At 38.9% G+C, this 15,166-nt stretch overlaps 1 protein-coding gene across 1 annotated transcript in view; it reads right to left on the bottom strand.

Annotated features, from left to right (window-relative positions):
• Positions 1-15,166, bottom strand: part of FLT1 (fms-related tyrosine kinase 1) — a 98,608-nt gene that overhangs the window by 72,780 nt on the left and 10,662 nt on the right. Inside the window, exons 4-9 of the mRNA XM_009327748.1 lie at positions 9,640-9,802; positions 9,416-9,552; positions 7,715-7,889; positions 5,665-5,782; positions 3,501-3,670; positions 2,930-3,089 (exon numbers count right to left, since the gene is read on the bottom strand). Coding sequence (XP_009326023.1) covers positions 2,930-3,089; positions 3,501-3,670; positions 5,665-5,782; positions 7,715-7,889; positions 9,416-9,552; positions 9,640-9,802 — 923 coding nt within the window. The remainder of the gene's footprint in view (positions 1-2,929; positions 3,090-3,500; positions 3,671-5,664; positions 5,783-7,714; positions 7,890-9,415; positions 9,553-9,639; positions 9,803-15,166) is intronic.

Here is a 15,166-nt window from a genome sequence, read left to right as displayed (position 1 = left end):
AAGAGAATCTTCCCACCTACCCATCTAGTTAGCTAGCTAGCTAACAAAAGGTTATTTAATGGCAACAGAGTTAGTTTAAGCAAAAGTAATTTTAACAGAAAATAAAGGACAGGGAATTTTAATGATGTTGATCTCTCCACATTCCAAAAAGCCAAATTTGTTGAGCAATTTTACAGTTGTTTTGGTTTTTTTTAATTTGCTACCAGGAAACTATGGAAACTTGAAAGAGTAACAGGCTGGCCTCCTGTTACTGGCCTGAATGATGTAGAGAGGAGAGTTATGCAAATTGATTGTATTAATCACAAAGCATTAAAAAATATCTGCATTTTATTTAAAAGCAATGGAATCCACTGAGGTATTTTTAGATTTTTGAAAGAGAAATACTGTCTGGAACAGAAATTGAAAGAAGCAGCCAGATAACCTAATGGTTTCTATTAAGGAGCCCATAGGCGACAGTCCTTCAAAAAGAAAACCATTTTATTTATGCTCTATGCGTTATTCCCCAGCTTGCAGTGATAGTAAGTACTCAAGTGATGTAAAGTTAAGCACATATATAAATCTTGAAGCAAACGGATCTGTGCACTGCAAGGTCTTTGCAGCAACGGCATCTTTTTACTCAGAGTGTGCGCTCTGTCCCGCGGCATGGGACTGAGAAACTTGATGAGAATCCCTACTGCCTACACTGAATAATGGTAACCTGTGGGGGTTTATCAGCCTAAGGTACATCTGTGCACTACTTGAGCACAAATAGAGTAATATTTTAGCCTTGGAAACCTAACATTGGTCAGGTAAATCCAAAGAAATGTTGTAATGGCAGAATAAGATACATTTTTTACCTGCTGCACAAGTACACACACCTTAAATCTATTGTTTAGGCAAACCTCCCCTCACACAGAGAGGAAAACATAGTGAAATAGGTGGGATTAAAGGGTTCTCCAGTTCTTCAGGGAGAACACCTGAACTGGCACAGACATCAGACTGAGCAAGGCGTGCCAGCTGCCAAGGTAGTCCAACCTGCTCCCTTCCTGGAGCAGGAGACAAAATGTAATTATTCAGGTATTTCTGCCTTTCTGCGATAGTTAATTGTCACCGTATTATTCAGAGGGAGTCACTCCACTCCTCTTAGGCAAAGCATTAAAAATGGTGTTCTCCAGACTACTTCTTCAATGAGTATTTAAAGGAGAAGGAAGGGGAGGGGGTTAAAGAGAATTGTCCCAGAACAATTATGAAGGCAATTTGGAAGCAAGTCTGGAAACAACCTTGTAACAGAGCCAATAGCCAATTCAAATTGTTACATTTCTCCCTTGATCACCTGCTCAAACACACTTCCAATTAGCATTTAATTGAGTCTACAGTTTAGCACATTATTAAACACCTGCTTGCGGATATTAATTTCTAATGACACGCTCTCCTGTGCGGTAGTGCAGATCTGTGCTTGTTAACAGAAGGAAATATTTGACAATGCACTAGCACCACCCCAGCTCCCAAACAAGAACCAACTGTTTTATCAGTGCCACACCGTGATTTCAGTCCAGAGTATGCCTAGATGTATAATCACTTGAAAGAAACTAAAAGATTGAAGATTTTCATATACGCCTTTCACAGGGTTTCTTTACTTAAAAGATGTTGTGATTTCTTTTCTCTTACACCTTGCACCTATACGCAAAAATAAATTACTACTCAGAATTTTGCAACTTGTCCCCTTCAAAGGTAACATAACAGATAGAGGAAATACAGCCCTCACCTGTCCTCGAAATGGAGAATTTCAGGTTATACCTGTTCCAGCAAAAGGAGAGATTGCTAGTGCCACCTCTTGGTGAGAAGGGCACAGAAAGCCACCCATTTGCATAATCCCAAAGCAAGGCGTAATTGGAAAAACCATGTGTGCTTCTAGGAAGTGCTGACCACTCTCTCACTGATCACAAAGCACTTACAAGACACCTCATTCAATTAAATAGGACAAACATCTTATTTCAAATTAAGGGTGCTTATATCCCTGCAGTTAAGCATGTGCTTAAATGTTTGGCTAGATTTGCACTAAACCAATGAAAGCATTAAAGAAGTTAAATCCTACGTAAAATAATTAACTTCAACTGAAGCTGAGAAAATGTTGGTTCCTAAACTTTTATTAGGTTTTTAAATATCTTCGTTGTGCTGTGATCCAAATACCTTGCATGTTTGAACCCTCCAATAGTAGCTTAATGCTAATGCCATTGTGGAGGTAGACTGTTAATCATTAAGACTGTGTCAGATTTCATGATTTGGGAAGAGCTTTGGATAAATGAGTCAACACACAAACTTGTAATCATAAGAAACAGATTTAAAAAGAAAGTTTAAATATAAAAGAGGATTAGTTAAGCGCCACATCAGCATCAAGTAAGCTTGTATAGTGCCATTTATATTTTACCATGTTGAGGTATCATCTGGAGAATGCTGAGCACATTTGGCTTGCTGAACTGAATCTATGAGTCAACATATCGTAACAGAGATTTGACCTTCATAATGGAAAAAGTCTTTAAGATTATTTCTGTTGTATTTCAAAAGAAGCCACACAGGAATCACTGTGCATGGAGGAAAGCACGGAAATACCCTCTGTGAGAAAACTTTGCAAGACGTTGTCTGCAAGGCTTCCCTCATAAAAATTAAAAAGCAATTATCGCCTCTGGACATCACATGAATGAATAGTAGTGAACTGTAAATAAACCTAAGTAGCAATACAAAATAACAACTCTGCCCTCCATTTTCAAATAATGATGCAGAAAAAATTGCATTGTGCCTACATGTTTACTAAAAAATACATTGATTAAAAGTATACAAACTCTACTAACTAAGCAACGGTCATGGCAAGATTTATTCTTGTAAAAAGGTAAATATTTAAATGTAATAGTAAGGGAAGATATGCTAAATAGAAGTAAGGAAGCTGTCCTACCTTGTTTTAGAATGGTTTTGTCTACAGGGATACCACATCCATGTAATTTTAGGCTGAGGAATACCATACACAGTGCATGTCAGCACTTGTTTGCTGCTCAGTAAATATAGATTGGGATCATGGAATGATGACACAGCATTTTCATATATCTGGGGTTTCACTGTAAAGGGTAAAAATTGGAAAGCAATTAAAACCAGCACATTTCCAATGTATTGCATGATCATGAAAATACTACATTCCTGCAGGGTGAGTAATAAGAAAAATCCCCAGGAGAACAAAGAAAAACAGCAGGCCTAAGTCAAGTCAGATGAGCAGTTAGTAACACATTTAAGTCATCAGGAACAAGTATGTTACTGTGGAAGACTGAAACCCTTCTAATGAAAACCAGTGTCCGTCTTTTGATTCCAAGATGGGTCTGTCACCCCGCATACAGGGCTTGGATTTGGGTCCATGAAAGTCAGTAAGAAAACCCACAATGACCTGAACTGCGCAAGATCAATGAAAATCTAGCTCAATGAAAACTTAGAATTTACATGTTCAGGAGAAGCGTGGGAACATGCTGTAAACTTACCATTTACTCTAAGAGTGACTGTAAGATTCTTAGACAAGTTCCACTGCCGTATGCTCAATATAATAGTGTAGTTTCCAGCATCTTCCTCAGCAACGTCCTTGATGATTAACGAATAGTCTTTAACCATGTACCGGGCACACTTTTCAGCAGCAGGTAGCCCATCTTTTAACCTGTTTAAAAGAATTCCGGAAATCAAAATTTTAAAAAATAACGTTGCTTAAACTACCTGTGTTATTTCATTTCACAACATTTCTCAATTTTTGGGCAAGGATTGAATTTACAGTCTCAGATTCTGTTTACCGGAGGCTTATCCGTCCCTTACAAATAAGATTGCTGATATTTATAAAGCGCTTTTGGAGAATGGAGAATACCATTCTATATATTAAAATCAATAAGGATCTGACAGGGGTCCATAGTATTTGAGAGTTGCTGAAAATTGCAACTGTCTGAAGATCCCAGTTTTCCATGCTGGTGCCACCATTTAGTCTAGAAGACAACAATTTTGGCTAAGAGTCATTCACACAAATAAAGGTTGTGTCATCCAGCACTGACCATTTCTTTATGACCTCAGAATACATCCTGGGACAAAGTATTACAGTAGCCTAAGCACAGCTGTGATTTTAGGAAGAGGAAGAGTAAGTAGATTAGATAAGCACTTAAGAATCAGATATCCTGCTATCAAGTGAATGTTTTTAAAGATAACAGAAAATCAACATAGAAAGTACTAACTGTTGCTCACACACAGATTCCTGAAGCAGCACAACATTTTCTTCAAAGTCTAAAATACAGCATAAAGCACATTTTGGTAGGCTGTTGTATGAAGGTTGATACAATGTTAGTAGAAGAGTGCAACAGAGTTTCACTATGATGATGGACTTGATTAAAATGATTTGCAGGTTTTAGTAAGTATTTACCGAAAACTCTCACAGTTAGTAGAGGAGCACTAAAAATTGGATCTAAGGACTATGGATTTAGGCATTTCACTGCATCTGTATTTTACAGAACCACAAAAATATTTGAGGCTGAAAGGGCCTCTGGAGATCGCCTAGTCCAAGCCCCTGGTCAAAGCAAGGTCAGCAGGTTGCCCAAGACCATTTTCAGTCTGGTTTTGAATACCTCTGAGGATGGAGACTCCACAGCCTCTCTGGACTACTTGTTCAGTGTTTGACCAACCTCACAGTGATAAATAAAAAAAAATAAATAAAAATTCTTGTTTAAATGGATTTTTTTTTTATTTCAGAAGTTTTGGATCTATATGTGTAGTCAACAAGCCCAACCATTAAAGAAACAGAAAATACTGTATAAGTGGCTAGCATCAGCTTCACTTTCACCTCTTAATTTTCCATGTGGAGCTATAAATGTAAGGGGTTTGTAAAACAAACCAAAATGTTTGGAGCAAAAATAATTTCTGGCTGTGAGTAACATGAACTCTCACTGCTCGTGTATGTATGGTTTGTTTTTTTAATCAGTCTTGTCACAGACCCTTTGTTAAAGTGGAATGAATTGAGCCAGAGCTACTGGTATTTAAAATTATTTAAACAAAAAAAACCTTGAGATCATGAGTAGATAACATTGTTTTATATAAAAGTGGTTTGGGTTAATACAAAAAACTGCTCAAAAGATTTCTTAGCAAAGTATACGTGAGCCAAAGTGAAAGCTCCACTCACCAAAGTAGATCTACAACATGTAGATCACCATATAATAAACCCAACTTCCATTGCTTTTCTAATAGTGCATGCCTGTATGACTCAACTCAGTCAATTATTTTAATGAAAGCCACCTTTTCTTTCTCCTACTGTCTGAAAAGCAAGTTCAGGTCTCATATCTAGGTCTGAGTGAAGTTGGATGCAACACTTCAGTCAAGGCTGGTAGAGATATTTAGCTGTAGTGTCCATCGATTTCAATAGGAGACATATCTAACATATTTGAGGATCTGAGCTTTAAACTTTCCAGACCGCTTTTTTTGCACTTGCAAAATGGAGATAATGTTCTCATAAATTGTTGAAACCCAGGACAACCCTGAAACTTCCAATAAAACTCCACAACTGTATTGTCTCCAGTTTGTTGCCATTTCAAGGGGTCTTATCTGAATGCTTTACCAAGATATTATTTTTCATCTAAGAAGAGGTCCAGTGTGCATATATGGAAGTAACAGTTGTCCTACCATATAACCTCTGGAGAAGGAAATGCCTTCACTTTCATTGACAAACGATAGGATTTTCTTCCAGCTACAGCCTCCAGCGCAGTTTTTCTTCGACGTTTCAAATTAATGAACATTTTATCTTAAAGAAAAGAAACAGAGTACACCTATATTACCGATTTTTTCAGCCTGCAAAAACAGTTGCTCTACTAAAGAGAACAGGAATCCAAATAAAAACTATCTTTAATAATGTTGGTGTTCCCACGTGGCAACACCAAGAATAAAACCTAACCTCCTAAAGACCTGAAAAAAAAAATAGAGAATAATACCACAAATACACAAGAAACTGAGATACAGTTCCCAGGCTATGAATCTGCCTGGAGAAGATATGCTCTAGCCAAAATTCATATTCTGCTTCAGTCAGAAAAAAAGGCACTGATTTCAACACAAGAGATAAGGTGATTTGTGGTACATGGGAAACTGAACTAGATGAGCAGATGACCACTCCACCCCTAAAGGCCAAGAATCAATGAATGTTCCAAGAGAAAATATGCTGCCAGAGAGGATTTAAGGGACCTTCAGAAAAACAGCAAAGGAAAAGGCAGAAACTTTCTGTATCATTGGTAAACAGCTGTTTCATCAAACAAACAAATCTTTATCACTTCACTGGAACAATCTCAACCTGCTGGAATTTATTCTTTTCCAGTTGTACTGCCCCCATATTTCAAACTCTCTGGCAAGTTGATGGGTTTAACCAGAGGCAATAAAACAGAATATTAGCACAATATATTGAAAAATTCCCCCCCCCCCCGCACTTAAGCAAAATAAAACTTTCAAATAGTACCTACGGTGCAATATTTATTCACATTATGGACTGCATAAGGATGTTGGATATCTATTAAACAGGTGCAATATTTAATCACACTTGCCACATACATTGAAAATAACATGCACAAGACAAATCAGTAGTTTAATTACACAAGTCAGGTTATACTTAAAGATACAACCCTGATTCTGCAAACCCTTATTCACACGGGCTCTTTCTAATATGGGTATCCCACAGATGGAGCTGCTTATGTGAATAAGAGTTTACAGGCTAGCTTCAACAGTTCCAGCTTCTCTGACTTCAATTTTAATCTAAAACTCAATTTCTGATAGCTTCAGACTTATCTGTTCAAGAATATAAGAAGTTGATATCGTGATTCATCTTATGTTCCTAGTGACTTAGTCCAAGGTTTAAACAGAGAAAATGGACTGAAATACTCTCTAAGAATACCATCATCTGGTGCTTAGTCCCTACTTCCAGATGAGAGAGAAAAGATAGACCACTGAAAACATAGTACAAATCAATATTCTGACCATGACTCATCTGTTGTAGAGGACACCCACCAACCACTTGGTCATTAATACCAATGATGCTCCAAAGATCCCGGACAGTCCTGATTGTAACAGAATGCCACAAAGAAGGTAGCTTCCTACAGAGTCCCAATGCACCAAAGTCCTAATTCATACAAGCTTGAAACGACACAAGGAATTTCCAAATCCCACAGGAAGCCCAGGCAGACCATAGGGAAGTCACTTAAGGCTCCAACTGTAAAACCACATTAATGAGTTGCAATATCTTGTGCTTGTTTCAGTTTTTTGAATGGTCTAGCAGCTACCTGCTCCATGTAGAGCTAGTGTATTTATTTCTTCTTCATTTTTCACAGGAAACAGTAAACAAGTACTGTAGAAGAGGAAGTGGGATTCTTCTGTTTAAAATCAGATTGTACTTTTTTTTTTTTTCCCCCTCTTCAAACTACAGTTTAACTGATTGCTTCTGCCAGAACTGACTGAGGACAGGGTCATCACAGTACTTAGCAGACAAGAGTGATCGAACTGAACATTAACACATCTACCGCCAACAATACAAAACAGTCATGGAAGAACAAGGCACATATTCTCTCTGGTCTCCCTCCTTTTTCTACCAATGATGAACGTGCTATAAATTCACTTCCACTTTGTGTCAAGCTGTCGTATGACTGAACTTGGTACGTGAACATTCAGTATTCTACAAATCTGCAACATTTCTTACCGTAAACAATGACAGTTGTGTTAACAGCTTTGATTGATGGCCCACTCTTCACGTGGCAGGTATACTGGCCTTTATCTATATCACGTACTTTGTCAACAACGAGGATACTGTAAAAAATATTGGCTTCTGTATTCTTCTGGTCAATGCGCTGTGTTACAGAACCTCTCTTCCTTGTCTATAAAAGCAAAAATGAACAAGAACGAGCTTAATCAAACCAATTTTCATTATTATTAAGACTTTTATTTTACTGTACTGCCACCATACCTTAATAAAAAAATCCAGATCCCTCTGTACAGCACAGACATACAAAAGCCGCCTAACATTTCCGGAGGGTCAACAATAAAAATTAGGAGTAACATTATACGGCAATTCATTCCTATCTTCACCAAAATTGTAATAGCATCCAAACTAGTTCTTCCCAGGCAAAGATCATCCCTTCTGTATGGCCTGCCATACCAACAGTCCCCATTGCGCCTTGTCCAGCATTGCTCATAAAAATCCCCTCAGTCACTGGCACATAGTTTGGTGCCTGGATTCAGTGTCCACAGGCAGCAGACATACAGAAGAAAAGGGCATTAACACAAGAAGGGGAGAATTCTGGAAATGCTATAGACGGAAAAGGGACTAGATTTGGCAAGGGAATAAGAGGGTGGAACTGAAGATAATGTGAGTCTGAGGAGTTATTTCCTGCAACTCCCCCTCAGCCTTTGGCCTCAAAGTTTATTTAACCCAGGACATCGTTGGTGTCTTATAAACACTGAGCACCCTTCAGTTACCATCCAAATAAAAACAAAGCAGAATTTCACAAGTGCGGTGCCTGGCTAGGGCTTCGTAAGACAGGAATGAGCAATATAATATATTTGGAGCATTTCTTGTTGCTAAGTTTTTTATTTCTGCGGTGAAAAAATGCCAGGGAAAACGGCTACAGTATGCAAGAAATGATTGCATTAATCTTCCCTATATAATGTGATCATAATTTCAGCTTGTGATTAGGCACAATGAGTGACATAATAAATGATCTTGACTTGAATCACCAGCATAAATCAAACTGACATGAAAGGAATGGGAGTTGTAAACGTTAAACTAATGTCAAATTTCTTATCAGCTTTACACGGACTCCCTGGCAGTTATTCTGTAAGCGACAAATATTTATGAGGATGCTCCTAATGTGGGGGGAGGAGAAGCACATTCAAGATCATTCCTGTAGTTGTCAAAACAAGAGGATTGTTCATGTGACACTTAACAAATGAGATTTTGGCTAGCTAAATCAAAATATCTTTTCTAAACATGCTCGAGTCGGGTGCCTGACTGTCTGCCAGTCTTTGAAATGAATGTGTTGAGAAAGACAGCCTTGCTGAAAACTTTTTTTGTCACAAGAGAGCCCTTGCCTGGGACTGGGTGATGAATTTCTACCATTTCTCCAGGTCAAAAAGAAGCTCCCAGGGACAGAACTACTCCAACATTCGTTCACAATTATGCAATATAACCAGAGTACATTGTGTAAACATGTTTACTTATTCAATTAAGCACCAGAAAGGAAAAAAAAAAAAAACAACCACCTTTAAAGACATGTCAGCAAGGGTCAAAACAATGGAATGCGAACCACAGCAAGCATTTCGAGGCAAAATTCCTCCCAGGATGCTAGGTGCAGTGTGATTTGTGGGAAACCCCCGGTTTCCTCATTTCAACCACAGCACTCACCTCTCCAGGATAAGTCCACGTCATCTGCACTCTCGTGTTCCAGGCTGCAGTGACAGTGCAGTTAATTGCCAGGCTGTCTCCTTTCAGCAACTTGACAAGACGCGGGGTGCTTAACTGAACATCAAAAATTGTGTTGGCTGCACATGACGAAGAGAAAGAAAAGTGAATAACGTCACCAGGGCAGAGTGCTTTCTGAAAGACGGGGAGTGGAGAAGGCTACTTACTTTCTCGGTGTGTTAGGTACTTTGTGCTATACTTGTGTCCACCAATGGTTGTTTCGCAGCTCAGGAGCCCTATGAATTTGTAGGTTGCCTTAGGTATTCTGAAGCCTTTCATGCTGTCCCAGATTATTGTCTTGCCATCAGGAGTTAGGGTTTCTCGTGGAATCTGGAAGTGTTAAACACACATCATAAAAACAACTCATCCTCATGCCATTTTCTAATCAAAGCAGCCTAATAAAAAGGAATGGGAAAAAAACACACCAAAAAATGCCAATCAAAGTAGAAAGGATGACATTTAATTATGCATATTTTTCAAGTCACATTTTCATCACAAAATAGAGGAAAAATCCGAGTGAAGAATGTGAATGTTTTATTTGTTTCCAAGATTTCATTATTTATAACAGGATGTAATTTATGACACAATAGATTGACACTATCATTAGCCTCAGCACTTGGGCTGCTATTCTCTTGGCTTCCAGTTGGCAGCTAAAGTGCTCGTCTTGGCGAACCTTTGCAATTAAGTATCCTGGTTTTACTACTGAGACACAAATACACATTTTTCAATGGAGGTGACAAATGGACTTAATTTGCCATCATTTCATGGTTTTAACAAATTCCTGCCAGGATCCAATCTGATGCTTCTCACGTTTATGTTGTCTAAAGGACTGGGCTGTTTAAAAAAAAACCAACCTTAAGGATATGAATGGCTGTTCTAAAGCTGACAGGTCACAGAGTACACGTGTCTAAGTCATTACATACAACATGAAGTGCAAATTTTAAAGCCACAAAGCTTCCTTAGGCATTTTTATTGAGAACTACTGATCATACTGAATGAGGAAAGTCATATTGACTAGAGATTTTGAAAGGACTCCTTGAAACACTAAATACATCACATTTCCACAGAAAAAGTATTCAGCACATTTTAAAAATTTGACACTTTTAAGGCCCTCAGAAGTTGATAACCCAACAAGTAATTAGTGTAAAGCTGTCAGATGTTTTTAAATTTAAGACCTGAAATCTAATACAGACCAAAATATTACCATGTGGGATCAAGTGTTCAGACCTCTTGTTTTTACATTGTTTTTGTTGTTATGCCTTATCAATGGAATAAATACCACCATTTGGATAACACAGAGATCAGCCATGAGTACAAAGCCTGGATGTGACTCTACTTTTATAAAGCCTGCTTTTATGGTAAAAATAACATATTTTTAAAGATGGCACATAGCAGAGTTTGAGTGAATTAGTGCCCTAAGCAAAGACCTCTGGGTCAACTAATCACCTTGCAGCCCATCACCTCTCGCTGCGCACCCAGTCTCACTACGTCCCCTTCATCTCTTTCTTCCCCTTTATTTGAGCAGAGGACTTGTGTGTTGGCCAGCCCTCTCCTTCCTCCAGCCAAAGCCAGCATGGGTGGCTGCCAGAGGCTGGGGGAAGTGTGCCTGCCCGGCACCTTCCTGCGTGGTACAGTGTCTCTCCAAAACATGGCACCCTCGATGCTGCCTACTCAGAGCACGCCAAAAGCTGCCCTTGAGGTCACCTCCACTCATCTCATGCCATCTCCTCCAACAGAAACGCATGATGAATCAAATGAAAAACAATTACAGAGCACAAAATGCTGTGGTAGAATTCCTTATCTTTAAAACAGCTGATAAGATGCTATAATAAGCATGCAAATCACAGGGGAAGTGTGTGTTACACACACACACATAAAGCCCATTACATTATAGCCTGCTGGCTACCATTCAACAATATCTTGGACTCTAAGAGCTCTGTTGCCATTCCTGTTCTAAATAAAACAAGTATTCAAGCTTTGGTTTAACTAGTTCTTAGTTTCAAGGGCTTCAAATGAATTTATCCTCTTGCTGCTTCGGTGGAAACCAAACTATTTCTGAGCGTATTCCTCTATAGGTTTTCATATATACCATGAAGAAAGAGTCAAGTCAGAGCTTCAGAGCCTCCCTAGAATGACATTTCCCAGGGAATGCATTCACTTCACATTAATTAGTTGATTGATGGATTACTGAATTTGTATTAGCCTTACTCCAGGAATGGGAAAGTAACCAAAACACCCAGGAAGTGTCCAGGTCTTGGAAATAAAGTGCTCATAAATATGATCCTGCTTTGCAACACCAAATGTTGCCAGTTGTCTCTATATCCAACAGACTCACCTGTCCCGGAGGCAAATCTTTGTCTGCACGGTTTACTCATCTGACACCCCTCAAAAACAGCTAGAACTACATCTTTTTGTGTAGTTTTTTGCAGCTTTGAGACTAAAAAGTTGCACACACTCACACATGAAAGCATAAATTGACATTTTTAATTTACTGTATGGAATACTTTAGAAAACTGAAGTCTATGACCAGCGAAAGACAACCGTGACACAGCTGTTCTCTGGTTAAGTCGGGGAAACAAGATACTGCAACAAGTCCCTTTCAGAGGGTGGAAATACCAGGATTTTGTCTCAGAGGAGACCAAGGGCAGTGACTGGTTGCTCACCCTCATGGCCCTTCACAGCTCTACCCTTTTTCCTTACTTGTTTCGGTTTCTTACCCAGCTCTCCTCCATGGTTTTCCTCTGCCAACCCCACTGATTCAGATGACCTGTTTCCCACTCTCAGAGAAGCACAGTTACTTTGCTCTGACCTAAACCAGCTTCCAGGCCACCATCTAGAGACACGGCATCATCACCATGATGATCACTGCATGGATGGTACAGGACAGAGGATCCCAGAATCACACAGTAATTTAGGTTGGAAGGGACCTCTAGAGGTCACCTGGTCCATTCCAAACACAGAGCAGGACCAATGTAGTTCAGAGCCTTGTCAAAAAGCTTGGCCATTTGGTCATCATGGAGAGAAGTAGAAAACCTATGAAGAAACACAGTGCTAGAATAGTGAGATTTCCACTGAAGCAGCAGAGGATAAATCCAGCTAAAATAATAGCTTACAGATGGGAACCAGCAGATAGTCAGAGGCATTCAAAGAATCAATTTGTTGCAACGGCTGCAGTAAACATGGAATTTACTGTCTACATACTTATCTGCATGAACCACATCACTGTGGCTGCCAGTGCAGTCCTGGCCTTTTACCTTCTTTGTACTTTGTTTCAAACTAGACTTCAGTCTCTTTTGGTACAGGCTGTGCGTTGTTTGCTCAGCACCAACCACTGAACCCTTTTGGTATGGCATTAACACCTTGTGGTACTACCACAAGGTTTTGGATATATATATATGGTCAAGAGTATGTAGTCAAGCTGTGGTTTGACATCTCCAAAGGCAGATTGTATTGGAAAGAGTCAGCTGAAAGTATAGTAAAAACGTACATTAGAGTTTTGAATGCATGTCTTTTCTTTCGTGTTTCCCCTTCCATCTATTTGGGAAGGATGAGGTGGTATTTATTAAGAGTTCAGACTGTCCAGGTGTGTGACTCTCAACATCCTTGGGGTTTTTTCCTCTTTTTATTTCTTGTGCTGAAGCTTATTTACCTCTATTCCTGTGAATGTCATTGTTGACTTTATGACAGAGAATCCGAAAGGAGAGTAAACAGAGGGATCAAACCATTGTACCAAAAGGTGATGCTTTCTCCATTTAGCAAGACAAGAGCAACTAAAAAAGCAAGGGAAGTGCATACCTTAATTGCAACAAGGTTTATCGTATTTTAGTGATCTTGAATGAGGCTGCCAGAATCATACCAATAGGGATGATGGTTTCAAAGGCTCTGGATATCTGTCTATTAAGCATTAGATCAAAACTATCAATTTATTTCACAGGTCATCATACGATGAGGAAGAGAAACGGCCACCGGCTGTTGCAGATGTAGGTTATAGAAGGACCCGAAGGCTGGATTTGAAATAGGAATTAAAAGCTCCATCCTCATTTCCCATTCCCTGTTTTATTAGCTTCTTGATTTTTAAGATCCCTTCTATGTTGTATATGATCGCCATGATACAGAATACAATTTGCACAGATGTTCAGTCTGGAAGATGGAGCAACACAGTATCTCAAAAGGGTTGACTAAGGTAAAGATGCAGTTTTAGTAAAAAAATCGTTTGTAGTGTTCAAGATGGACAATAAACCTTCCCCACATCGGTCCACTAAAACTAAGAAGTAGCACTGCACAGGAACAAAATGCTGGAGGCAGTGCTCATGCAACTGTCCCAACAAGTCCTTTCAGAAGAGAGAGATTACAAAAAAATATTCCATATTTTGGCTTCCTGGCAATATAGAATGCAGAATCTAATGACTAACACTGGGGTTTTCTTTCCAGCTCCAGAGGACTGCATTATGGGGACACTGACTTCTTCCTTTACTGCTAAATGGAAAACACAGAATAGCATTTGCCAGCTCTCCAGAAGTAGTATGCCTGCAGCTGTGAAATGCATTTAACACCTCTCTTAATTGCCATGTAAGCAAAAACTTGCTGGAATCTTCATACATGGGTGTCACAGATGATAAATAAAGTAAGATATGATGTAATGCATTGTAGCTTACATACTTCAGGAAATTCTGGGATGAATTAGGAAACACATTTATTTTTCCTGGAATGCAAAACATGTAAGCAACCAATCCTTTCTTTCAAGACTTGGCTCCACCGCCTCTTTCTCCTTCCCAGAGTTTTACATCTGGTTTTGATGGTGTAAAGATGCGTCTTACACCACAACCCCAAGCTAAAGGCAAGCTGATATGAAAAAAGAGAGTAGATATGTCTCAATCTCCTCCCAATAAGGAGGAAAAAAAAAAGATTTTTATATTGTTTAATAAGAGAGAAACCTGACAGGAATTTTCTCAGTTAGGAATTTAATATGCTGAGATGTCAGATGCGACAATACAGTGCCCCAATAAGTTCCCACTCTACAACATCTGCCCTATAGAAAGTCAAGCCTCATTTACTTTTGATTCTATAGCCACAGAATCTTGGGCGTCATCCACCCCTGCTGCACTTCTTGCAGGAGAACCATGTGTGTGTGTACACACACATACGGTAACATCCTGGCTCAGATTACTTTCTTTTCTCTGCATTTTGCTTTCTTTCATGTGATTTAACAGGTGGAAACCAAGAGGCAAAATCAGTATTTATATTAGCAAAGCAGCACTGGATAGAATTTGTAAACTTCTAGGTCAAGTTAAAACACAGGCTCAAATCTGTGGCTGGTGTAAAACTCTATAGTTAAAGAGGAATCAAAGATTTGTATTGATCTAGATAAGCATCTTACAGTGGTATTGTTTGGCAATTGCATGTTATTCTGTAAAAAGACAAATTTCTTTTACTTGTAACAATGATGAACATTTATGCCACTATATACAGAACTCCCTTTATTTAGAAATAAAACATCACTGGCACCTCCACCTAATTTTTAAGCCAAACAAAGGAACTTTAAAAAAAGAAGCACCATTCTCTGTCTTGATAGCAGGTACTTTACTACATACATATAGGTCAGTTAGCTGTCTGTGTAACTCTCAAGGAACCTAGGAAAGAAATGGTTTCCCCAAAACGTGAAAAATGCCTAGATTTTCTAAAACTGGCCCCACC

Source organism: Pygoscelis adeliae, unplaced genomic scaffold (genome assembly GCF_000699105.1).
Source record: "Pygoscelis adeliae isolate BGI_AS28 unplaced genomic scaffold, ASM69910v1 Scaffold14, whole genome shotgun sequence".
NCBI lineage: Eukaryota > Metazoa > Chordata > Aves > Sphenisciformes > Spheniscidae > Pygoscelis > Pygoscelis adeliae.
This window is presented reverse-complemented; position numbering and strand designations above follow the sequence as displayed.